Source organism: Panonychus citri, unplaced genomic scaffold (genome assembly GCF_014898815.1).
Source record: "Panonychus citri isolate SS breed McGregor unplaced genomic scaffold, ASM1489881v1 Contig00028, whole genome shotgun sequence".
Lineage (NCBI taxonomy): Eukaryota > Metazoa > Arthropoda > Arachnida > Trombidiformes > Tetranychidae > Panonychus > Panonychus citri.
This window is the reverse complement of record NW_026515433.1, coordinates 1,483,198-1,510,794: the sequence shown is the minus strand read 5'-3', so window position 1 is coordinate 1,510,794 and position 27,597 is coordinate 1,483,198. Positions and strand designations below refer to the sequence as shown.

Here is a 27,597-nt window from a genome sequence, read left to right as displayed (position 1 = left end):
TTGATTAAATTAACGATCTTAGTCATGACCAAACAATCACATTAATTTTTGAACATTTCATTGGCCAGAAGACAGAAACTTCATCAATTCTTGTGAATTTGACTCACACCAAAAAAGATCCAATCAATAACCATTAGAATTGATTAGAATTAAACTTAATTTCCTTAGAAAATTACAGTTAACAATTAAATTGAAAAGTTAATTCAAATTGGAAAAGAATGAAAACCAGCGCCATCTCTCGATCGTTTTTTCAACTATTTGCAGATGATTTTTTTCTTTGTTTTTTTCTCTGAATCAACTTTTTGTTAATTGTTATTGTTTTTTTGTTCTTCTAAAATTTAAATAATGAACTTTAATTTGATCTTTTTTTCGGTCCATTAATTAAGATAAAATGTCGAATTCTTTTTTATATCCCAGTTTACCCTCAATAATTACTTACGAAGGTCCAAATGGTGTTAAATTGGTTAAATGGAGAATCCAACCTGGTCATCGATTATCCAAAGGAACCTTAATGTTTATCTCATTAAATTCAGGTAAAGAGGTTAAATATAAGGCTAACGCCTATGGAACCACAATGGAATTGCTGGTCAAGGAAGGTCAAGATATCTACAATCACGATCCGATAATAAAGTATCTTCCATGTTCCCACCCAACCGTAATGAAAGATCTTTGTGCTGAATGTGGACGAGATCTTCGAGAATTGGGTAAGCATATTCACTATTCTATTTTCTGATTCTCTTTCTTCTCTCTCATTTTCTCTTTTTCTTTCTTTCTTTATCTCTCTTTTTTCTCTCTCTTTCTCTCTCTACCTCTTTCTCTCCCTCTCTCTCTCTCTCTCTATTTACGAGGTTAACAAAATAGTAAAGGATATCGTTAATTTCCTCTTTTGGTTCAAATTTCTTTTCTCTAAATATCCTTTGTTTTAATTTATTCTCTTTAGTTGTTATTATATTCTTTTCTTTTGTTGTTTCATTCTCATTAATTACTCTTTTCTTTTTGATTTTCTTTTTAAAATGTCTTGTATTGTAAATACAATTTTAGATGATGACGAGCATAAAACATCCGCATCTGTTTGTATGATCCACTCTGTACCCGAATTACGAGTTACCCAAGAACAGGCTGAGAAACTTGGTAAAGCCGATGAGACTCGATTATTAAAAGACGGTAAATTGGTTCTACTGGTTGATCTTGATCAAACTTTAATCCATTCAACAAATGAGCCACCTTCAGATGGATTAAAAGATGTTTGCAGATACCAATTATATGGTGGAAATACTCCCTGGTATTTTACCAAACTTCGACCTCATACTTCACGATTTTTGGAGAATATTTCTTCCTTTTATGAGCTTCATATTTGTACCTTTGGAGCTCGAATGTACGCACACAAGATAGCCGAGCTTCTTGACCCATCGCAGAAATATTTCTCCCATCGGATTCTTTCTCGAGATGAGTGTTTCGATCCAACCTCCAAAACGGGTAATCTGAAAGCACTTTTTCCCTGTGGCGATTCACTGGTCTGTATTATCGATGATCGTCAAGATGTTTGGAATTTTGCGCCCAATTTGATCGCAGTTAAGCCTTACTTTTTCTTCAAAAATACTGGTGATATAAATTCTCCTTATAAACCGAAAGAAGAATCTTTTTATAATGTTCAAAGTGGCAATTTACAGTCATCATCATCATCATCATCATCACCACAACCACAACCAACAACACCAACACCAACAGCAACATCATCATCACCATTATCCTCTTCATCGTCATCACCACCTTCTCCACAATCACTGTCACTATCACAGTCATCATCATCATCATCATCTTCGTCATCCTCACAACCTGTTACAATAATACCAATCACTGAATGTTTAACAGAAAAATCTAAACAAGAAGTCGTTGTTTCAAAAGAAGAGCCAATTGTCATAAAATGTTTTGATGAAAAGGATAAGAAGGAGATTGATTGTTGTGGTGGTGATGATAATGATGGAGAAAATGAAAAGAAAATCGTCAAGATGGACAGTGTCAGTGAAACGAAAGATTCATTTCCAGAGGGAGAAACAGTTTCCACCGAAAAGATTGTAACTAAACAAGTCGAACAAGAAGAAGAAGAAAAAATTGTCATTGAGCCAGAAATTAGTACATCATCTGCCATAGAAATGGAAACACCATCACCAGAATTGAAAGGAACAGAGAAAGAGATCAAGGTAGAATCAGATGGAAAATCGGAAGAAGAGGCAACATCATCTTCATCTTCAAGTAAAACTGAAATAGTGAAAGAAGAAGAGTCAACGATAACATCAACTACCAGTGAACCAATTAAAGAGCAATCTAGTGAGTCTCCTCATTCCAATGAGAATCCAGGACCATCATCATCATCATCATCATCAATAGAACCAACATCATCTTCATCGGATAAAGATGATGAGAAAATGAAAGATGCAAAAGAAAGTGAAGATCTACCTGATAGTTCAGAAGATGCAACCAGTGAAAATAAGATTATCGATGATTCAGATGATTATCTTCTCTATTTGGAAGATATTCTAAAACGGATACATAAAGAATACTTTGAGTGTTATAAAGATTTAATGAAATACTCTAGTGACGATGAACATATTGAACTACCTGATCTTAAGAAAATAATACCCCAAGTGCGTAAGAAAACACTACAAGGAGTTAACATTGTATTTAGTGGATTAATACCAACCAATATGCCGCCCGAGAAAAGTAAACTCTACTCATTGGCCAAATCTTTAGGTGCCAATGTAACCAAAGATATAATTCTGGTGGGATCACCATTGGAGAAAACAACTCATCTAATTGCTGCTAAACATGGGACACTCAAAGTGACCAAAGCTTTAAAATATCTAAATAAGATTCATATAGTTAACCCGTTGTGGTTATATTGTTGCGCCGAGAGGTGGGAAAAGGTTGACGAAGTGTTGTTTACATTATCAAAAGATGATAACTTTGATCTTGTCCAGGAAAAAAAGTTTAAATCATCACCATCTCATATATCTGAGTCAAATTATCCTCCCGGTGGTAGTGGTGAGGGTTCATCAAGTAGTGGTGGTGGTGGTGGTGGTAAAAGTGGTCCAATACAAGAGTATGAAGAGTACCCCGTTTATGATCCGGTTACAGGGAAAAAGGTTATCAAAAGTCGTCCGAAAATAATTAATCTTAATGAGCCAAGTGGAAGTGGATTATCCCGACGAACAAGTAGCTCAAAAGATCGAGCATTTCTTCAGAAAACTGATCTCCAACCATCTAATATGCTGCAATTTAGTCCATTGTCGGGGTTCTCGAAAAACGATCTTCAATTGATGGATAAAGAGGTTGACGATGCCTGTTCGGAGGGCGATGAATTATCAACAGGGAACACCGATAGTGAAGATGAAGAGGGTAATCAACCGATGTCGGGCTACAAACGAAGACCTGAATGGGCATCGGATGATGAGGCCGAAATCGGTGGAGAAGATGAAGAAGGAGAAGGAGCAAGTTACTCAGAATACCCTAAGGGGTGGGAAAAGAAGAGTAAAAAATTTAAATATGCTTGTACTCGACTGGCCGATGATGATGAGACTCGAGATTCGTTTGCAGAACGAAGTGATTCAACCAGTAATGACGATGATTATAACGAATCAATTGGATCGGTTGATGAAGAAATGGCTGCTGCTGTTGAGAGAGAATTTTTGAGTTAAATGTTTACAATTAATAATCTAAAAAAGGAATACCAATCGTAACAATTATCATGGATTTGATTAATTTATGAATATAAAGATAAATCTAATAAGATAAACACATATGAATATATTCATTTAGTTGTCATCATCATCGTCGTCGTCGTCGTCACCATCATCATTATCACCATCATCATCGTCATTAACTCAACGCAATTAATGAACTCATTTACGAAGTCAACACACAAGCAAATATGTTTAAATAATTTCTCTCTAAATTGTAAAAGTTTCAAATCAACTTTAAGTACAAACTATCATCTCTCTCTCTCTCTCTCTCTCTCCCATCATCTTCATCTTCCCTCTCATTTTGCCACATTAATAGTCTTCGATGAAAATATATTTATCTCTGTGTATAATTATCTTCCAATAAGTTGATTACCATTACAATTAGAATCATCAACAATCTTGCCTTAATAGAAGAGCTTGATTTTTGACCAACCACAACAATTAAAAGTTTAATAATCCCATGGAAATTGATTGTCTTGGTGACAGAAACAACAGATATGCTTAAACAGTTAACAATCAATATCCTTTAATTTACTTGTTCTCTCTCTCTTTTTTTCTCAAAATGCTAAATCAAGTTTTTTGCAATTTCAATTGCTCTCATTTGATTGTAATTAACTCGAAACAATTAATCAACTTTAGCCTCTCGTTTTTGTATTTTCCACTTTTTTGTTTTCACTTGAAAAAGAGCAACTAGAAAACAAAACTAAACCTTTCAGTCAATTTGGAAAACTTAAATTGTGATTAGTTGAAACCATAATTCATAAATGATAAACAAACAAAAAAAGCTCAATGATAATTGTCAAAATAATTTAAAATTAATTAAAAAGGAGAAAAATTAATTTCCAACGAATGTATCGGTATCTTTTTATCGGGATCGAAACTGTGCCTTCTACACATGTAAAAGAAGATACCGATATTCGATATTCGATAACCAATAATGAACATTTTTTTCCCACTTTTATTAACAAAAATGAAGAAATTTTTTCTCGAACCAATTACATTGGTACTTTTATTGTATCGATTTAATTGTTTCTTTTAACAATTAACATGGTCCCACGTTAATTGGAGCAATATTTAATTGTAATCAATTGTCTCAAGTAATTAAATCTAACGCCATCTTTTTAAAAACTATGTTACCTCACAAGTGAATTATTTTCATTCCTGTTGATGTTTTGGTCACAATTTTATTTGTTTACTCTTATGATTTGGTTGATTCTAATCATTTGATTACTTTTATTAATTTTAATTGTCATTTAATTTGATTAATCACTCGAAAGTAAGTAGTTGACAACAATTTCTAAATGATAATAATCAATTTGTGACTCTTGAAAGTGATCTAATGGTGATCTTATTTTCCATTGTTTCTTTTGACAGATTAACCACCGAAGGAATTGTTTTTAATTATTGTTGGAATCTTTAATTTAATCGTGATAAATGTGCGATTGGCTTTTAATTGTTACACTGTGATAATCATGTTCTTCAGTTAATTAGAACTACAATTAGGTAGACCATTCAGTTGATTTGGTAAGTCGCTTGTTTACCTTAATGTGTTTCCCTCTCTTTCTCATGTTGACAATTTGTATCTTCTAATTTAATCTGATTTACAACCATCTTATTAATTGTCTACTTTCAATTTGATCTTCTCTCTAATTAGATTGGTAGTCCAATCATGGGGGACTTTGGAAATATTTTCGCTTCGTTCATTGATAAATGTATATCGAAATCTATGAATAAGATTTGCCAATCAAATCAAATTAATGGTTCCATAGGTTTTGATGATTCTTTGGCTAAATTGGAAACTGATTTTCGTAACATTGACTCGACACTAATTAAATTCAACACTTTCGTTGATGCCATGAAGAACGATATTCAATATATCATCGTTAGGTTAGAAATTATTAGTTGATTTCTATTCCTTTTCTCATATTGACTAAACTTAAATTATTTTTTTCTTCAGATTCTTACAAGAGGAAAATGGCGATGAAAGGAAAGAAAGTAAATCAACTGATTCAATTGAACGAAATGGAGAGTCTCATATCAATAATGGTAATAGAAAAAGAAAAGAACTTTTTTTTATTCTATTCTATTATATTTTCTACCCTCTTATTGTTTAGGTGCAATAATGTTTTCCAATCTCGACAAACCTTCATCTTCTAATTGCATGGACCATGTAAATGGAACTGGTCACTCATTTTATGGTAAAAGAAGGTTACAAATTGCTCGTAAAAGTCTCGCCGTTAATCATCCGGTTACTCTTCAATTGATTAATTCTGCGGTCAATTCTAATTCTAATGGTGGTCAATCGTTTCCTAGATTTTGTATGGACTCGATACAAACTTTTCAAATCACTCGGCGACCCAACATTTTAATTGAGACGAAAACTTTTACCCCTCATATTTGTGGTCCACTTTGTATCCCTATTACAGTGATTGACCATCAATCAAGTATATTCAGTGAGGAAATACCTTATGCAATTCCGATTATTCTTGGTTGGCAGCGACAAACGGTAATCGCTAAGATGAAAATCGAACAGAATAAACAATCAGTCTCTGCAAAGGAAATTATCTATGTTGGTCCATGTGGACGTCGATTACGAACCATCGGTGAACTAGATGAATATCTTGCAATGACTCGATGTCCAATATCGGTTGACTATTTCACCTTCGAACCTTATGTTTCACTGTTCAGTGAGAGCTCGGCGACACCGTTAAGGTGTAATTGGCTCGAAAATGACATCACCAATGGTCGGGAGATGAAAAAAATATCGGCTGTAAATACCTGTGATAATGCTCAATTTCCACCTGATTTCTGTTACATTCCAAATCGATATGAAGGTCGTAGTGTCGATATACCCTTGGATCCATCTTTCCTAATTCGATGTGATTGTACTGATGGTTGCCGTAATCGTTCAGCGTGTGCATGTCAAAGGTTAACCATTGAAGCGACTCAATCACTTCCCGGAAGGCGGAAAGATTTATCAGCTGGTTACTCTTACCAGCGATTGAAAAAATTTCTGGTCACCGGTGTTTACGAATGTAATCCCTACTGTTCCTGTAACGAAACTTGCCGAAACAAAGTTGTCCAAAATGGAATCAAAGTTCGTCTTCAAATTTTCAAGACCGTTTCTCGAGGTTGGGGTGTCCGATCTCTTCACGATATTCCAGCGGGAACTTTCATCTGTACCTATGCCGGTGAAGTAATGACCGAACATGAAGCCAATCGAAACGCAACCGTTTTCGGTGATGAATATCTCGCTGATTTAGATTTTATCGATGTTTGTGAAACGGCCAAGGAAAACTACGAGGACGCACCGTTGGAGGAAATTTCAAGCGATGAAAATTCTGATGATGATGACGATGATATTTACGAGGTGGATGATCACGAATCGGATGAATCATTTTCCTCGGTTCAAGTTAAATCGAAACGGAAAAATAAATCTCATTCAAACAATCAGAACAATAAAAAGTCCAATGGTACTAATCAACCGGCTGGAGGCAATAATTGTGTTAATAGTAATTCCAATGGGAAAAGTTACAAATATGATTCATCTAGTAATCAATCTGATTCCTTGATTAAATACAAATCGATACGAACCATGTTCGAGGAAAATTTTGGTTACACTCTTGATGCTGCGAGATATGGGAATGTTGGTCGTTTCCTTAATCACTCATGTTCGCCTAATTGTTTCGCTCAAAGTGTTTTCGTTGACACTCACGATTTACGATTCCCTTGGGTCGCTTTTTTTGCCGACAAATTTATCCCAGCATTTAGCGAATTAACTTGGGACTATAACTACGAAATTGGTTCGGTGGAGGGTAAAATGATCCGGTGTTTCTGCAATTCAAATGAGTGTCGATATCGATTACTTTGATTTCATCTCATAACAATCAAACCAATTAACCAAATCAACTCAATTTTACTTTCAAACATTAATCATTCTTGGAATATTATTTTAAATTGACAAATTAACTCTCTAAGCATCAAAAAAATTTATCATCATCTTCCAGTTGATCAATATACACAAATTTAATTGTTTTCAATCTCATTAATTTTACTCTTTATTAATTAACTTAATCATCTAATCGCATTTACAACAATACTTACAACCAACTCACAATTCAACTTGAAATCCCACCAAACTAATTTATTTTTGTTACAATCATCTAATTATGTATATTAACATTTTCTATTTAATTACCATACAAACAATGAAACGAAAAAACAATTTAAAACTAATCACAATTAACAACTCGCAATTTAATCCGAGTCCAATATCGATACAAAAAGTATCGATACTTACATGTGACTCTCAAAACAAAACAAAACAAAACGTTTTGTTGATTGTTGTTAATTATGATTGAATTTAAGTCCAATTGATTAAAAGTATTTTCTATTAAATGTTAATCTAATTGTTCATTAATTGTGCCTCGAAATGAGTCTTAAAAGTCTAACCAAGTAAGTGGATTCGAATTGAATTTAATCATAATGTTGATTGTTTTGCCTTTTTGTTGACATTTGATTTGAATCGTTTATTTATAATTGACTTTGTTTTTTTTTGTTATTTTGATTTAATTGTTAGAACTTTACCTTTACAATTTAATACGAAACAATTGAACAGATTAAGGAAACATTGTGCTACCAATGGAATTGAATTTAATCAAGATAAACTCTCGGAAGTTTATTCATTTTGGATGGAAAATATTTCCACTGCAACTCATTACGAGAGAGATTTTCAACTGGCCAATCAATCAGTAACAATTAACAAAACTCTATTGGATGTTGCCCCTGATTTACTGTTTATTGATGTTGATTTGATGAAGAAACGATTGGAGAAATTTTCACAATTCGGATTTATCAATAATCTTGATAGATTTTTCATTTTTCGTGAATCTCCCTATGGTTGGTTTCTTCAGGATTGGGAACAATTCACAAAGAAATACAGTTATATTCAGTTCAGAATAATGCCCTGGCTCATGGAGAGAGAGGTAACTGTTAATTTCCGTTAATTACTTTATTCAATCTCTTTAATAACATTCTTTCAATTTCTAATTGTTGATCAGGATGATCCATTTCCCGAGCCTCATCCTCTTGTACGCGCTTGTCAAGTATTGGAATTACCTTATAATCAAATTAAATCTCGATTCCTTTGGATCTCGTCTGCGGGAGTTAAACCACCCAAATTAAATGGCGACCATGGTGATCGACTCATTTATCATAAGGTTCTTCAAAATTGTCTTCTATCAGATTCTGGTTATTTCGTTAATCAAACCACTCCCGGTGTTAGGAAATCCGAATATGAATTCTTTGAAAAGATTATCGGACAAACCGAAATGATTGAAGATTCAATCATGAGCTCAATCGGTGATTTAACAAGACGAGAAGCAAAAAATTTAATTCATGATCATGAAGATGAAAATATTCGTCAACTTGCTTCAGTAGAATATAAAAAGATACGATATTAATTAACAATCAACTGATTAACCTAAAAATCCATTTTAGAGGAAACAAACTTTTCTCAAGTTTAGAAAAAAATGTAAAACAAATCCACTGAAAGAAATCATTTAAAAAGTCCATTGTTATCATTTATCATAAATCATTTTCGAAATCAATCATTTCAAAAATCAACGATAAATCTAGATAACAATCAACTAATTGAAATTCATTTTCTCGATTAAAATTTTGCATTCAAAAAGAGAAATTATTTTATCTCTTAAAAGAACCAACAGATGGCGACACTTTCTATGGACGAACACATGGTTGTTTGGACCATGTGATTGTCTTTTGAAAACAAGAAAAGATTTAAAAATTTAATTTGTTTCTCTTTAACTGTTGTTCGTTAATTGTTACAATTTACTGTTAATTATGTCTATTAAATTGGATTCAGAGAATTGTGTTGATGAAGGTGAAAAGAATGGTAAAGCTGATGAGAAATTATTCCCTGTTATTGGTAAGGTAAAGAAATCAGTTCGCCATCGGTTACAAGCTCCTGTTCCTAAATGGTTTCAGAGTTTCATACCTTTTGCCAAAGATTTTAATTGTAATGATTCAAATTGTCAAATTGATTGTTTAACTGACCTTTTGGATGGTAAAGTGTTGGAAATTTGTCGTTCAAGGTTACAATTTTTCTTTCCAGTACAGAAAACATCAATTCCGGTTATTCTTGACTCACTAAGGGGTAACAATTATCACCGAGGTCGTGATGTTTGTGTTTCCTCACCAACCGGATCAGGGAAAACATTAGCCTTTATTATACCAATTATTCAATCACTTGCTAATCGTGTTGAGATTAAATTGAGAAGTATAATTATCTTACCAGTTCGTGATTTAGCCTGTCAAGTGTTCAAAGTTCTTGAAGATTTTGCTTCACCACTCGGACTTAAAGCTTCACTTTCTGTTGGTCAAAGATCATTTACCGAAGATATGAACAGTATTGTTAAAGAAGTGACCCCAGGAGTCTATAAATGGTTAATCGATATTCTAGTTACCACACCCAGTCGTCTAATTGATTTAATCCACAGTTGTCCAGGTTTCAATCTCTCATCTCTTCAAATTTTAGTTCTAGATGAGGTTGACCGGATATTAGATTTTGACATTGAATATAATTGGCTTGAAGAGATTGACAAAGCCGTTTATGGTAAACAGAATCGTGTACCTTGTCCCTGTTGTAAACCCGTCGGTGATGGATCAACATTAATTTCATCAAATTCTAATCGTGGTTGTTTAAGCCTCGTCTCTGGTTGCAATTTAACAAATTACTCTTCCCTATGGCAGCCCTACATTAAGTTGATCTTTTCAGCGACATTGGCAAAAGATGTTGACAATTTATTCCTGTTGAACCTTTTCAAACCGATCTTATTAATGGCAACCGAATCAACTGTAAAACCAACCATCGATGGTCAAGGTCAATCTCGCGTGACACTAAATGAACAAGATGTCCTAATGATGACAAAGAATATTTTACCTCAACAATTAGTGGAGAAATTTGTAATCGTTCAAGCAATGAACAAACCTCTGGTTCTATGGCACATGATGAACGATTTAAAATATCGGCGAGTCCTTTGTTTCACCAGTACAATTAAAAGAGCTCAACTTTTAGCCGGACTGATGAAAAATATTCCCAATCTTAATGTATACCAATTCTCATCTAAAATGTCGGACTCTGATCGAAACAAAGTTTTAGCGAAATTTCAAAATGGAGCTTATGATATAATCATCGCCACCGATATAATGACCCGAGGGATTGACATTGATGGAATTGATTATGTAATATCTTATGATGTTCCCTTTAATGATATTTATTACGTTCACAGAGTTGGTCGAACCGCTCGTGCTGGTCGACCTGGTACAGCGATAACCATTCTAGCGACCGATCAGGTTGGAAAATTTCACGTCATGATGAGGAAAATTCATCCCAAAGATTTAATCAAAGAGAAAGTGATCAAGATGAACATTGAATCAAAAAAGTTGACCGCACTTAAAAAGCCATATCGAAAAGCGTTGAAAATACTGCGACAGAAAGTGAATCTTGATCAAGCGAAAACAGCGAAAAGGAAAAAAAAAGTCACTTGGAAAGGTCTAAATGCTAATCGAGGATCAACTAAATCAACTCCATCGAAAGCATCAACATCACAACAATCATCTTAAATCATCACCATGAGATTATCTCTATATTTTTGTTCAATCAAATTGTTACTATTTATCCGAAACTGTATTTCTAATTAACAATTGTTTTCTTATGGTTGATATTTTTCACCAATTCACCGATAAGAAACAATAATATTAACGATGATTAAATCAATTACGATTTAACTAATCTAAGTTAATAATGTGTCCATAGCGTTGGAGCTAATCAACCAGTTAAGAAAGTGAATTGGTTGATCTTTTCCCATGATTTCCAGGGGATTTCCAGAGAAAGAGAGAGAGAGAGACAATTGAGCAAGAAAATTGGACAAAGAAAAAGAAATGAACCTGAAAATGTAGAAGGAGAAAAGATGAAGATGGAGAAACAAGAAGAGAGAAAATATTAGAGAAAAAAAAATATTCGATTCTCGGGGAAAAAACTGGTTATCATCCTCATCTTTCATTTATCTTCCTTTTCGTTATTTAATATTATCAATGTAATTTTATCCCATCGGTTTAATATGAAATAACTCAATCATTTTGAGTTTGTTTCTGTTTTTCAATTGCTGAGGCCCAATAGGTGAGGCCAACAGATGATGAGGATGAAGAAGATGATGTGAGAGTAGCATCTCTCCTCTCTCTCTCTCTCACATGTAGAATGATAATCAACATGGAAAAGGTAATAATGAACTTTTTTGTCTGATTGATCATGTTGATCCATCATTAATTTAATTTCTCTGGGACTTAGTCTCCTTTTTAATCTTTGATTAGTAAACAGTTTTTTCCAACCATTTTAATTTAATCTCATTTAGAGGTTGAGATTAGGATTTAGTAAATTGTGATGATGATGATTACGATTAACTTGATTTTTTCCTCTCTATTGAGATTAAGAAAAGTTAATTCATATTTTCAAGTTTTTTTTCTCGTAATTTTAATCAATGGGCCAGAGATTAAATTAACTCACTGGTTAGTAAATAAATTGACCATTGATTAAACATCTTCTTAAATTGTTAGTTAATTTGATAAGGTTCAATCCGGTGATTATAATGATCATGTTTTTAAAATTAATCATCAACAATTTAAGAAACTTTCTCTTGATTGTTATTTTAATCACGGTTTCTGGTTAATCACAATTACCAATGCAACTTAATGACAATATAATTTAGTTAACAGTTAACATGGATAATCAATTTACCTCTTAATTGTTATTGCAATTGAAACTTTTTTTTCGCAATTTGTATTAACACAATTAACTTAATTCCTTGTGTTCTGACTTATCTCAACATTTAACTTGTTAGGTAATTAATTAGGAGTTTTTTTTTTACTGGATTAAACATCTTAACAATAGATTAAAATTAATCTTCAACAATTAGATTGATCTTAAGTGTATTACGTTGATAAAGTTAATTGTTAACAATTAAGTTGAAAGAGGAAAATAAAGACAACTGATTCGATACTCGAGTTAATTGTATAAACAATTAAATGTTGATAGTAGTTTACATTTATATAAATTGTCAATAGTTAATCGCAATTAGATTCTGCCAATTGATTGTAATTATATTTTAATCTAATTAATTGTAACCTTGCAATTGAACAACTGAAAAAGATGCTGATTCAATTGAAATCCAATCGATTTGATTAACTTAAATTACAAACCTTGGCCTAATTGTTTGAGAATCAAAAATAACCATCAATTGATTTACGATGAAACAATTGTAACAATTAAGCTAATCAACGTTAAATTTACTTACTAGTTTTCCGTTGTAACATATAATTAACCAGGTAAACTAGATTATCATCTATGTGGATTAACATTTATCCAGAATCAAATCATTAGAATTGAAAAGTTGATCCAAAGATTTAGCCTGAGGCTATTTAATCATCTCTGACCCATTTATCCTCATCACTAATATAATAATCATCTAATTTAAATGGATTCCCATTGGGATGAATTAAAAGATCATTAATTATATTTATTTTTCTCTACCATTATAATCATCATCTATACGATGATTAGTTAATTGTTGTTTAAACATTTTAAAGTTTTGATTAGGAATCATTGGGAAAACATGAAAATCTTAAATTGCAAGAGTAACAATTTAAAATTCAATTGATGATTTTAAATTGTTTCCAATTCCAACTGAATTTCAAACAATTTAATGTCTCCTCTTTGATTAATAAATTGATTTCAACTTTGAATTTGATCATTTTGAACAATTAAAACATTGATTAACTCGATTAGAAAATGAAACTTATTGAAGAGTAAGATGTTAATGATTAGTAAATTACCTGAGGCAATTAAATTATTATTCATATATAAGAGAATTAATTTAGTTTCAAATTAACTTTCTCCATTGATTATAATCAAAGTAATCAAACTAAATTAAGGAAAAACTAATCATCATATGAGAAATTAATTAATTTCCAGCCCATTTATGTTCTGAAAATCATTTTTTTTTCTTCATCTTCTCTTAATTACAATTAACAGAATCAAAATTAATTAGATTGATATTCATCAAACCAACAACAGTGATTAGACCAACTGATTAACTGTCATCACATCGTGATTAAAATAAACTCAATTTAGATGATCGGATGTTGATGATGATTAAGGAATGAGAACTTTTTTTCCTTGTCTTGAACACATGAACTATTCATTTGCGATCATGATGATTACCTGTTTTCATGATAATCTAAATCCACCCACAATCAATAAAACCAGTTAACCAGCGATATGATTATTAAAAATTATGATTAAAGTGATGATTATGATTTACAGGGTTAATTGAAACATGATCATCATGTTCAGGGTGATGATTGGATCATCTGTAAGTGACATCCTTGCATCAGAAATGATTTTCATCTGATGAATAACTTCCGGCAAGGAAGTTATCACAATCATACTTTGAATATACATTCAGACTGAAAAGATGAAGATGAAAATGAAGATGTTGATGATGATGATGATGATGATTTAAGATCCTCAGGTCACCAAACCTCATTAGGTTTTGGTAAAGTGTCAACAAAGAGCCTCCTCTGTGTTACTACAATGAGAATTCATTTCCATCACTCATTCAACCTTAACCATCGAGTTCATCAACAATTTATTGATTGTTACCTTCTCGTATCAATCTCCTAATCATATTACAACCTTTTTTTATTACACCATTTGATTATCTTATATTTTATCAGGAAAAGATAAAAACAAAGCCAATAAAAAAATACTATTTCCGGTTATTTTCTGAAACAGAGTAACATTGATAAAAAAAAGTTCTGAATAGATTGAGTCTCTCTCTCACTCACTCACACTATTTCAGGGTGAGGGATGATATTGATGATAATTGTATGTGAGTGAGGGAGTTACAAGGTATATACTTAGGATGATAAACTTATCATCATCTTCATCATTTAATCATCATCATTATTTGAAGATGAAATTGCAAAAGCACAGAATTGATGTTTACTTTTTGCGTTTCGATTTTTTTTTCATCAAATGAAAAAAAAGCTTTCCTTTCATCATCATTGCTGACCAAAAGGTATATAATTTGATTGATTGTAACTGGTCATCTGTTGTTGTTACTTGATGATGGAAACCTGATGATGAACAATTTTCATTCTGAATTACAGGGTAACCAGAACTTTTTTTCTCATCTCTTTGGCTCTTTTTTCGACATTGACCTTATCATCTTCATCATCATCTTTTCTAATCAATTGCAAATTCACAAGAGTTCATATCAATTTCCATGTATTTATTTCTCACATGATATGAGAATAGCAGAAGCATAGAATTGAATAGTATTCTCATTTTCAATCATCTCTTTCATCCTTTTCATCCATCTAATGCTCTGAATATTCATGATGGTGTTGATAGTTCAATGGTAATAAAGGAGCAACAGAAAATGAGAGAGAAAAGTTCTGTCAATTTCTAACCTATTTATCAACATCTCTCTCTCTCTCTCAAATATTATATAATAAACTCTCATTGATCATTTCGCTATGATTCAGCTTCATCTTTTCATCATCTCCATCAAATTATCCTGAAAAGTATCAAAGTTCATATACATTTTCCGATGTTCCGTTTTCTGTAACAATCTACCTTGAAAATGAACTTTCAATATCTTCCCATGACCAAAACCATCAGCATCACCATTCTGATAGTTTGTTTATCATTGAAATTGAATTGAATATTTCTCGCAGTTCATTGTCAGCATTATTTAATTTATTCAATTTCGCTTGCAGGCAATGTCATGTTATCCAATAAAAGTAACCAGGTAAACAAACAACAAAAGAAAAACAATAAAAAACAACAAAGATGATAGATAAACATTATCAATGTATTTATCTTCATCTTTATGGTTTATCGTTTGCATGACTTACCTGTATTATTATTATGCAAAGATGATGATGATAGGAATATGTTTGCAATATCTTCATCCTTTATCCTTGGAAAATATTCAATTTGTATCAATATAAATGATTGAGGAAAACAAAAAGTTGACTCATCTTATTGACACTCTCACCTTTCTCAGTGTATTTACCTGTAGACCAGAATTAACAATTCAATTGAAATGAAGATTTGACAACAATTTGCAATTTAAATTAATGATATTATCAAATGATGATATTTAACAATCATCATGATGATAAATAACATCTCATGGAAACTCAATTTAAATATGATTAGGACTGAATAATGTGTTTGCATGGGGGAGCAAATTACATGATTGAATCAAGAATCAAAATTTACATTCTGATCATGAATCAGGTTATAGTATTTACCATTTATTTTCAGTTAAATGGTAACAATTAATAACAATTAAACTTGATTGCAAGATGAATACAATCATGAAATGATTCAAAGGTGTGGGTGGTTCATTCACCACCCACCTCAGCATCATTGACCTAATAAAATGTGATCACTTTTCATGGAATCAACTAATTAAACATTGAAGACGCTCAGATGACCAGTGGTCATTATCATTAAATTGAAGGAGAAAGAAACGATTTTCAGAATTACTTTTTCTTTTTCATTTTCTTTTTTCGAATCTCAATCATTATCATTGAGTTTATCGATATCAAACTCGAATCAATCTCTTGGACTATTGGACTTGAAAGTTTACACTCGGAACTTTTTCTCATTTGGTTCTAATGATATTCAGATTACACTGAGCGATCATTATCTCAACTCTACCAACAATCATTAAAATTTAATAACGATCATGAGATTCAATAAGTTCATCATCATCATCATCGTGACAAACATGGTAAATGAAGACTCATAATCTATGATGAGATGACCCTTAATGACCAATGGAAACATCATTGTGAAAGTAATAGAAAAATTCATTATCAGATATAAAAGACAGAGTAAAGAGAGAGAATTGTCTTCCTTTTAGAATAATAATAATTATGAAATTTCAATGAGATAAATGACTAATTCTCATAACAATTAAAACTAATCAATCTAATGATTCAATCAATCAAGACAAAACTCATTTATCTTGAAATTAAGGTCAAACTCTGAGCTAAATTTCAAGTGCACATATAAATCACAATAGAGATGTAATCATGTTCTGTTGAATTTCAATTGTTTCTGGTCAATTAGTTAATCATGAAAACAACAACAAAATCCAACACAATTAAACTTAAAAAACAATTACATTGTAATTATCTCAATGGTTAACAATTACGAGAGAGGAAAAAAAAAACTTCAATTACTTTTGATATTAATGAATATAAATGCTGCCATAATTTATAAACAGATCTCAATTGTTACCATTTAGCTAATTGTTACCACCAAGTAACCCAGACGATTAGATTAATTATCATTCAGATGCAAAGTAATCAACGAGTGTAACGGTTAAAGGTTAATTGTGAATGAAAATAATGAGAAAATCAAATGATTGTATTAATAAGAAAGAAAAAAATTCTTGTTCGAATCCATGTAAATATCTAAGTAGATACTTAAGGTAACCAGGTAGTTACCATTGTGATAATTTGACGGAAGAAAAAAAAACTACTACAGTTAATTGATTAATGGGAAAAATTAAGGTAATCGAGTGGGTGGAGAAGGGACAATAAAAGGTAGAGAGAGAGTGAGATTGAGAGAGAGAGAGAAAGTTCTTAAAAAGAATGAAAAAAAACACGAATTAGAAGAGAAAATTTTTTGTTCTTCTATTAATATTTTTCGTAATATCTTTTTTCTGGTGATTATTTGTTGCTGTTTTTCTTGAGAGCAACAAGGTAGGATGAGAGGATGATGATGATGATAAAGTGGTGATGTAGGAGGAGGAAGATGATGATTAAATTTCATTGTTCACCGAATCATTTTTTATCCATGAAAAACATGAGATTTTAAAATGGTTACATGAAAAGTGAATGAACAAATATTTTTCTAAACTTACATTTGATTGACCAAAGGCTATCACATTCGGGTATTTAGATAGAGAGAGAGAGAGAGCATTTCATCATCATTATCTTCATAATTTTCTGATGATGATAAAGTCTTTTCTATCATCTGTCAATCATTTACCAGGGAAAAAATGAATCTTTTTTTTTTTTTCTTGTCCATCACGAATCGGTCAGCGATCTCACTCAGGGTGGTCAGTGGATCTTGATGATGGTTAATGGTTGATGTTCATTTACAGGTAACAAACTTATTCAGGTTTTCTAGGTGGTGGTTATTGTGATAGAATCGGAGAGAAATTATTTTCACCTTTCAATTTAATTCCATTGATTAATAGTAAACATTATGATTTAACTCTAATGCTATTTAATTTTTCCCGTTTCGCGTTCCATTGTATAATTTAGTGTAACAATCAAAACTACAATCAAATTAATCAAATCGATAGCCATCAACAAGTTATTTTCTTCATTCAACTTTTGAATTTATCATCATCATGTTGATTGTTGTTGCATGATGGTGATGAGAAACTGATGATTACTGAAACTTTTTTACCTTGAAATTAACTGTTGATTTACAAATTGTGAATATTTTCATGTTTTCCTCATCTAAAAGTGTTTAAAGTTAATTGTGTTAATTGTATTGGATTATCAAGTGATAACAATTTGATACTCATCATTATTTACATTGTAATATATTAATAATGTTAACGCGATTGGTAAGAGGTTTGTTTTTAATCACTTTGGATTATAATTAAGTGTCAATTTGAAGTGAATTAGTTGATTGCGTGATTTTATCAATCAAATTGTCAATCATCAGGATTGAAACTGTTTACAAGTTTCTCTTGCAGCTTCAAAACCGTTGCAATCAAAGGTTGATTGTAATTCAAATGATTGTATGATAGAAAAATAAATTGTGAGACTTGATTGTTTGCTAATCATTTTGAATCAGAATTTTTAAAAAAGTGATTATATTAATACTCACGTAACAATCAGTGGATGATAAATTTTGTTGATAACTTTTCATTGAATTAAAGGTCAAGACTGGACATTGTCGCAATGATTGATATTGATTTGATTTCAGTTTATACTTGTTGACCAATTTACTTGGCCAACAAGATCCTTTGGGTATTAAGATGATATTAAAATTTTCCGCATTTCTATCAGGGTGAATTCATATCATCTCTGATATTATCTCTGTATTCTGATATTATTTGTAAGTCATCATCATGAAAGTTCATGAATAAAAAAAGATGTTGATACAAAGTTATTTCTAGTTGATATTATTAATATGAAAGATTATTATGATAATCTCATGTTCATCGTTCTGTGAATAGTATTGGCTGTAAATTCATGGAAACCATGGAAGATTTTCGATGAAATTTTCAAATTTTTCTTTTCCATCATCATGATAAATCCTTTTTCTATGTTTTATCTTCCAGAATAACCTACTCTTCCTTTACCTCCCAACTCAGGTGTAATATTAGAGCTCTCACTTGAGCTTAATCCTATGAGATTAACTGAATTCAGTGTTGAACATAAAATGAAAAAGTTTTCATCTCTCTCTCTCACTCATGGTGATAACTTTGATTGATAACCTCATCTCTGAAACTGAAACCATTTCACTTAGATAACAGTTTTTTTTCATCCTCCATTCAAAGATATAACATCAATACCATGATGTATATATCGTATTATTATTGATGCATTTACTTTTCCTGATTCTGATTCACTTACCTGAACATATGATTATCTGTGAAAAGTTTGTAGGTACAGAGAGAAAAAAAAACAATCGAAATTTTTTCCTTCTAATACCATAAGATTATCAGATTATCTCAACATCAACTTACATGAACTTCAACCTTTAAACTTTCACCAGAAATTTATCTAGTCCATTCAATTAGCCCAAATCGGAAGGTAAAAATATCACCAAACTTAATCAACCCTCGAAAGTTTTTTCAATATTTACCAAACTCAGTTGGCTATCAGATCGTATTACCAGTTCATTGATGACTTTCAAAAACTCAAGGTAAATATGTCAGGATAATCAGGGTGAAATTAGGTGATTATACTTTCAGAGAAAATTGAAAAGTGGAAATTTCATATAACATACAAGAGGAAGATGATGATGATGAAGGTGATGAGAGTCAAGAAGTAAAAAATGATAATTTCAACACAGATTCTAATTCACTTACCATGTTAACCTTGTTTCTTCAACGTTTCCAAGCAAAAAAAGTGAGAAACTAGACTCACCTTATCATCATCTTTATCTCTATCATCTTATTAGCTGTAGATTTTATTTTCTAACTTATCTCCATCATCTTTACCTCTGGTCACTCATTATCATAATCGTCTTCACTGTAATCACCTTTTCTCAAAGGTTAAAAATGTAAAATGACCTTTACAATTAGTATAATATCAACCTCAATCCATCGTATTGATGATAACCTACAATTATGATTACAAATGAATCGTTTTCATCGTGGTTATTAATATACTCACACACACATTGAACAATCAATACAATTTGATTGCGAAGTCAATTGCATATATTTTGCAATTTTTTTTACCCCAGACAACTATTATTACCTTGACCTGTGTAACAATTACTGAATCGTTGACCAGAGACTCGAGTTGCTTATAACTAATAAGTACAGGGAAAGAAAAAGTAAAACTGTATCAACTCCTCTAATCTTGTTGACCAACAAAAAGATAACAAAAGGTTTTTGCTTTTTCTTACTGATGGCTATCAACAAATAGCCATTGGTATTATACAGAGTGTTTAATTTGGGTAAGAAGATGAAAGCTACAAGTTGAAAAGAAAAATAAAGAAAGTTGTAGAGAAGAAGATGATTAAGAGAGAGAGAGAGAGAGAGAGAGAGAAAATATCTTGAAGATGAAGATGAATAGAGGAAAATGTATTGAGATGCTTTTTATATGAAAAAAGTATAAAAAGCAAGGTAACAAGCATGAAACCAAGTAAAAGCATAACTCCCTGAGGCAAAATAAAGGGAGTTGAGGGTTAGAATAAAGGTTAGAGAGAGAGAAAGAGATGAGTTGGGGTGGAGAGTTACTTTCACCTCGGTCATAGAGGTAAAGGTAGAGATGCTAAAGGAGGAGGGAAAATAGTTGATGTATCTTGAAGATGAAGGAACAAACAAAAACTAAGAGATGCAAAATTTTCAAAAACTATGGGCCCGCCTATGGCTTTTTACCTGGTAAGTGGAAAGGAAAAATATTAACTAGAACCACAGAGTTACTGATGATAATTATCAATCTAATATCTACGATAATTTGATCATTTCCATGGTGAAAGAGTTGATCAGGTAACAGAAAAAGCACAAGAAGACAAGATACCCCTAACTGAGAAGGGAAGATAATGAAAGAAAAGAGTTTTCTCTCTCTCTCTTCTCTTATCTTCCATCTTCTTCTTGAAAAATAAAAGAAATTGAATGTTAGGTGAAGGAGCTGCAAGTAGTTTCTCTCTCATTCTCCCTCTTCTCTCTCTCTCTCTCTCTCTCTCATTTCGCTGAAAAGTTGAGGCAAAAATTTCAGTCTTTGTTGATCCGTTGTTCAGTTCGTTAGGTACAAGTTACTGACCCTTGGGCTGGTCAAGTCCGATTGCAACTTACCTGTTATTACCCAAATGTTTGTAGAGGTGAGAAGATGCAAGGTTATCTGACAACTTTTTCTCCATCCTCATCTTCATCTTTATCATCATTTTCATCTTAAACAATACTCTTTACTTTAATAGAGGAAAAAACATCAAGGTGAGAAGAAGAAAAAAAAAATATTCTTTTCTCAATTTTTTCTCCATTGGTTCAAATCACATCTCTTACCTGTTTTACTATTTACAGGTAAAATTTTTTCCATCTTCTTCCACATATAAATTATCACTTCATTTACTGTCAACAAAATCATCATCGTTTTCATCATCATCATCATCATGTTGTAATTGTTTTCCAATTGGCTTCATCATCCTAATCAACTTTAATATTTGGATTAACAAGTTTGTGTTTCATTAAATGAATATCAAGTTATAACAAAGTTAATTGTTGATAATAGTTGATACAATTAATTGGCAATCGGGAATCAATATCATTCCCAAATGTCATCAACTAATATATTTGATTTACAGTTATATCCATGTGCTAATGGTCAATGTTTACATCAGTCAACCAATTTATCTCGGACCAAAGCTGATCTAATTAATTATCTAACATCATCAGCAATTAACTCATCATCATCACCAATAACTGGACAACAATCAGTGAATTCAAAAATGATTGATGATTGGAATAAAAGTAAATCAATGATCCCAATCAATATAACAAGTGACATAAACAGTAATCATAATTTAAGTGATTCAGTTAACGGATCAATATCTTCACCAGTATGGATACCAATACCTTCATTGGGATTAACTTTAAGATCAGAATCATGGGTTATCCCATTATTATCTTTAGCCTCGATTAATATTCTGTTAATCCTTTTACTTGAATCATTGGTCATTTTTCGTGTCCATCGGAAAACCTCAAAACCACCGCAACTTTTTCTCGGTCAAACTTTACTTTTAGCGCTTTTCCTCACCTCCCTCCATGGGTACTTTACCCTTCTCTCACCGACCACCTTCATCTGTACACTGACCACAGCGGGTTTGGGCTTAGGTTATTCCCTAATCTTTGGTACTCTTCTGGTCAAGAGCATTTTCCTCCTCAGTCTTCACTCTGGAACTTATCTTCCACTTCTTTACCAATTTTTGCTTCTTTTTTTCATCATGTCCACTCAGGTCATTCTTAGCATTCAAGGTATCCTCGCTTCTGGCTCATGGGATAACTTTAAATTCTGGCCAACATTTGACCTTTTTTTCAGCTCATCTACAATTCCGTCATCATCATCGGTATCATCTTCATTATCTGCTTCCATCAATCCAGAATCACGAATTTCAATTGCCGCCAATTCAACTGATGACCATTCAACGACAAATTCGAGTTCTAATAAACAAATACCTTCGTCGATTTCAACTTATTCACTTTGTTCAAGTTCACCAACTTCGGATACTTATTATTACTCATTGAGTTATAACATTTTACTCCTTCTATTAGTCTCAATAATATCTTTCCGTATCCGTCGGCATCGGGAAAATTATCGTGAGGCACTTTTCATAACCATTTCCGGATTATCTTCAATTTTGGTCTGGATTTTATGGATTACTGGTTATCTTGTTTCAAGAGATTCGGGTCCTGATGCATTTATCGGATTTGGATTACAAATAAATTCACTAATTGTTTTCCTTGTGATGTTTACACCTAAAGCGAAACAATTGATTAAATTGTCATGGATCCATGGAGATGGAGATTCAGGTGAACCTGAAGATGAGGAAGATTATTGCGATGAAGATTGTGAAGGTGATACAATGAGACGAAGTTTAGGTCAAACGATGGTCGGTGTTGTCGGCGGAAGACATTTACGAGGTGGAAGATCAAAAAGACAGAGAGGAAGAAGAGAAACAAGTAACACTCGAAGTGGAGAAATTGGAAATATATTATGTTCAGCTGAATATTCTGGACACGATTCGAATCAATCTCTTTGCGCTCAATCGTTTGTCCATCTTAATCCAAATTATCTTCTCCCCATCGTCCAGTTTACCACCCACTCCACCAACAACAACCTCCTCCATTACCACCACCAATACCCTCACATCATCATAATCACCACCACACATCAAGACAACAAACCAAACCATCTCAACATCAAATCTATTCATCTAATAATAATCTTCTCCATCATCCCTATCATCCTCATCATCTTTACTCATCTTCATCATCACCCCAACCACCAATCATGGACTCTCTCCGTTCCCATGACGTTACCTGGAATTATCAGAAATCCCCAGCAATTAAATCATCACCCCACCAGAACAATCATATTAATACTAATCATCGATTCGTTTACACCAACAGTTTACTTAAATCTTTAGCTGATGATTCATTTGCTTTCTATCGGATACCACCAATTAAATCAATCTATTTAAATAACAGATGATTAAAAGATTAACAGTTAATCTTAATCACCTGTAATTGTATCTTTCTATTTTTCATATTGATTCATTTTTTTACTCACCAATCTAATTGTAACATTTAAATGTTAATATAAAAGCAATTGAAACATCGATTGAAATAAAACAATTGCTTCATCACCAATCAGCTGAATATAAGTTCAATCAATTATGGATTAAGATTATCTTGATAACAATCGTTGATGTTGTTGTTTAGAAATCTAGATTTGATTAGTGTTAATCATTTACAGATGATTATTGGGAAGGAGATATGATATGAAAAAAAATGATGATTAGATTGAAACAAATATGAGCTGATGGTGGAGGTTGAGGTGGGATTGATGATCAATATATCGCCACTTATGTCAATCAATTTAATGTCAACTGTCAGTAACCATTTGTTTGCACTGATTTTAGTCTCAATCAAATTATCAACACTTACTAAAAACCTTAACTGTCAGGATAATGTATTGATAATCATCCTCATCCACCAGTTCTGTATTTATATTAACATAATCAGTAGTAGTTGTTGATAGTAATTTTTGCATTGATTCAATCATAAGATTGACAATAACACGCAATCATGATTATTATCATGGGCAAGAAAAAAGTTTTCATCATAATCAGAAAATTTGTCAATGATTTAGTGCTAATAGTTTGATGATGATAATTATTATTATCACCATGATGATGACATGGTTGTGACATTTAAGTTATCATGATGATGATGATGATGATGGTTATGATGATAATAGCTCATGGCTAATATACTTTATTGTGTCAATAGATTCAGAATCCAATGAATTCTTGGTGATTGATCATCAATCGTAACTTTTCATATTGGATATTTATGATTAATATTCAAGATAATTGGTAGATAATTAAACCTACAATATAATAATAAAAGGATAATTATTGTTGTCATTAAAATAGAACAGTAAAAATTTAAATTAATTGTTGTATAAAATGAGAAAAGAGAGAGAAAAACTTTGACAAGAATTTGAAATTTTTCGAATTGGCGCTTTTTTCTTCTCTCGTTCTCATCAACTATTAATAATTTATTATATTGATCGTAATAGAAGATAATTATTAATGAGTAATTTAATATTTCCATTGTAATGGTAATCGTTTTACATGAGGATCACTTTTGGTGTTTTAGTTGATCGACATAATATCATTACAATGATTGTTTTTGTTGTTATTTTGCCAGGAAATACAATTTAAACTTGATTTCCGGGTTGATGGCTCTTAATCACCAGTGATGATGATGAAAATTAACCGATTGATTCAACTCCCACCTCCCACTGATAATGAATGAATCTCATTCTGATTTTGATTCAGTAAATACAAATATTAGCAAGAGAAAATTTTCGCGAAAAAAGTTTCAACTCAGTGCGTTGATCTTTGGATTATTTTCTTATCCATGGGGTAATAATGTTCAAAGTCTCTAATAAAACTCCTTTAGCATCCTCATCATTTTGATGATAATATCACGTGACTGAAAGATTCCAAGATAAAGATGAAGAAAAAGAAAATTCTCTCTCTCTAACTTGTCTTTATCATTCTACACTCTCAGGATGAAGATTCAGCAAATTCTGATAAACATGATGATGGAAAAAAAGAAAAGAGAAAAAGTTATTGAAAATTTCATCTGAGAGAAGAAGAAAAAAAGAAGAGAAAAATAATAAAGAGCAAAAAGGAAAAGTTTATTGAGAAATCAAATGGAAGATGATGAAGATGGAGATGAAGATGTAAGAGAAGAAGATGGAAGAGAATAGAAAATTAGTGGATGACTGAAGATCATCTTCTTTGTCTTCTTTGTCTTCTTTCTCTCATCATCCAGTGACATCTTCATCTTTGGGCTTTTTTCTTCTTCTTCTCTGCTCAATAAACGGAAATCGAACCTTTTGATTTAAGTTCAGTTACTCAATTTCCGGTTCGTTTGTTTCTACTGCTTTTCATGCTGAGATTTCAGGGTGAATATTGGTGGGTGGGTGAGAGAGGTAAGGGTTAAGGTGGTAACAATAATCATCATCTACTTTAGAATTATTATCATCATTGACAGTTGAATAATAGTAACAAGATGAGAGCCGAATGTCAACTGAATTGAGGGTAAAGAAAATTCTTTAATTCTAACTTGGAAAATAAGGAGACGAAGGTAAAGAGAATTCAGAATTTAATCAGAGGTTCAGTTTTTTTTTTCTATTCTCATGAAGGAATAAAGTATATAAAAAAAGTTCTACTTCTTCCTACTCAAAGTGAGACTCGATGATTGCATGATATTCATGTTGATAATAAAGTTCTAGATCAGATGAACCAGAAAAATACTGAAAAAGTCTAGAAAGACAAAAGACTTCACTTATTGGAGGCTCAATCAAACAGGAAGAAGGAAAAAAAGTAACGGTAATAAATACGAATCTAATATCGAACTCATTTTGAGAATAAAAAAGTCCATGGATCGATCATGATTCCAATCATTATTCTCATTCTCATCCAAATTAATAGAAAGATGATAAATCAAGAAAGAGAGAAATATTTTCTTTCCTGATATTAACTCTCTCTCTCTCTCTCTCTCTCTCTCTTTAACTCCCTTTTATCATATTTTTAGTTCAAACTCCCTGAGTTTATCATTTTGCGTCTTATCGTTTTTCTCCCACCCTCGAATTCATCCAATGCTTAGTCACTGTTTCAGAAGTTCTAAGTAACTTACTCTAAGTTTCAGTTCCATGGTTATGTTTACTTTCTTCTCAGCAACCCCACCTTATCATCTTCTCCCTTCTCTTCCATCTCATTATCATCATTCTGTCTTTTCTCTTTCTTATTCATCTCCCAGAAAGAGAAACATAGAAAGAGACGAACTTTCTTTCGATTTTTTCTTTTCGAACTCAGAACGCAGAATCTCTTTCCTCATCTTCATAACATTTCTCTGTCTCTTTTCATCTTCTCTTTCCTATCATCATCATCATCGTCTCTCTCTCTCTCTTCTCTCTAATTCAATTCCATTTTACCTTTTCTCAGTTTATTTTCTTTCTTTCTTTTTCTCTCTTTTAGTAACTTGTTTTCTCCTTCATTTGGTCTCCAGAATTTTATCTCCTCTCAGAAAGTATTCATTCCCTGTCTCTGAGTCATTTACTCATCTCATCGATTCTTTTACTATCATGTGGACTTTTGAAAAACATAATGATCACAATTAGCAACAATTAACAATAGATATCACCTTCAATTAACCTTTTCTCATTTTAATCTATCTTTTGTCTCTCAAACAATTCAATTAATCTAATCAACATTGTCACCAATTAACAGACAAACACAATTAAACTTCATCTAAAACCAGCAGCAACAACAACAACAACAAACAATTAGTCTGATTAAATCATAATCGTAATCACTAAAAGTCACAAATAATAAAAGTCAAGCAAATCAAAAGTCAAATTGTGTCCCAAGTAATTGAAGTGATAACCAAATTAACATCACCAATTTAATTTAACCAACCAACTAGATTGTGTGATAAGTGTATTAACAATCATCAACCCCATGAAAAAAAATATATATACGAAATCACAATCAAAGCAATAGTTTAAATTGTTGTTAATATCAACAGATAAACTTGATTAGTTATCTTGATAAATTGATTCCCAAGTGTAAAACAATTTAACCATCATCTTAACCTCAAGATTAGGATCAGTGCTGTTTTTCAGTGGATTAAAATATCAACATCAACCCAAACTTAACCAGTGAAAGTGTTCAACTGACCAGTATCATAACCGACACCCTCTT

The 27,597-nt window shown here is 31.9% G+C and overlaps 3 protein-coding genes across 3 annotated transcripts; all 3 read left to right on the top strand.

Annotated features, from left to right (window-relative positions):
- Positions 1-267: 267 nt before the first annotated feature.
- On the top strand, positions 268-9,333 carry LOC128397027 (RNA polymerase II subunit A C-terminal domain phosphatase-like). The gene is made up of 8 exons (XM_053357692.1): positions 268-704; positions 1,042-3,690; positions 3,723-3,733; positions 5,395-5,627; positions 5,698-5,786; positions 5,855-8,195; positions 8,320-8,725; positions 8,801-9,333. The coding sequence occupies exons 1-6, from the start codon at positions 392-394 to the stop codon at positions 7,609-7,611; spliced, it is 5,052 nt and encodes a 1,683-aa protein (XP_053213667.1). The 5' UTR covers positions 268-391; the 3' UTR covers positions 7,612-8,195; positions 8,320-8,725; positions 8,801-9,333.
- Positions 9,334-9,505: 172 nt separating this feature from the next.
- LOC128397241 (ATP-dependent RNA helicase DDX51-like) lies at positions 9,506-11,558 on the top strand. Its single transcript, XM_053357949.1, has one exon. It carries the CDS (start codon positions 9,603-9,605, stop codon positions 11,382-11,384), a length of 1,782 nt encoding a protein of 593 aa, XP_053213924.1. The 5' UTR covers positions 9,506-9,602; the 3' UTR covers positions 11,385-11,558.
- A 9,721-nt stretch (positions 11,559-21,279) lies between these two features.
- Positions 21,280-23,965, top strand: LOC128397284 (uncharacterized). Its single transcript, XM_053357998.1, is given in 2 exon segments — positions 21,280-23,709; positions 23,712-23,965. Coding segments are annotated over 2 exon segments (1,935 nt in total). The 5' UTR covers positions 21,280-21,870; the 3' UTR covers positions 23,808-23,965.
- The last annotated feature ends 3,632 nt before the right edge of the window (positions 23,966-27,597 follow it).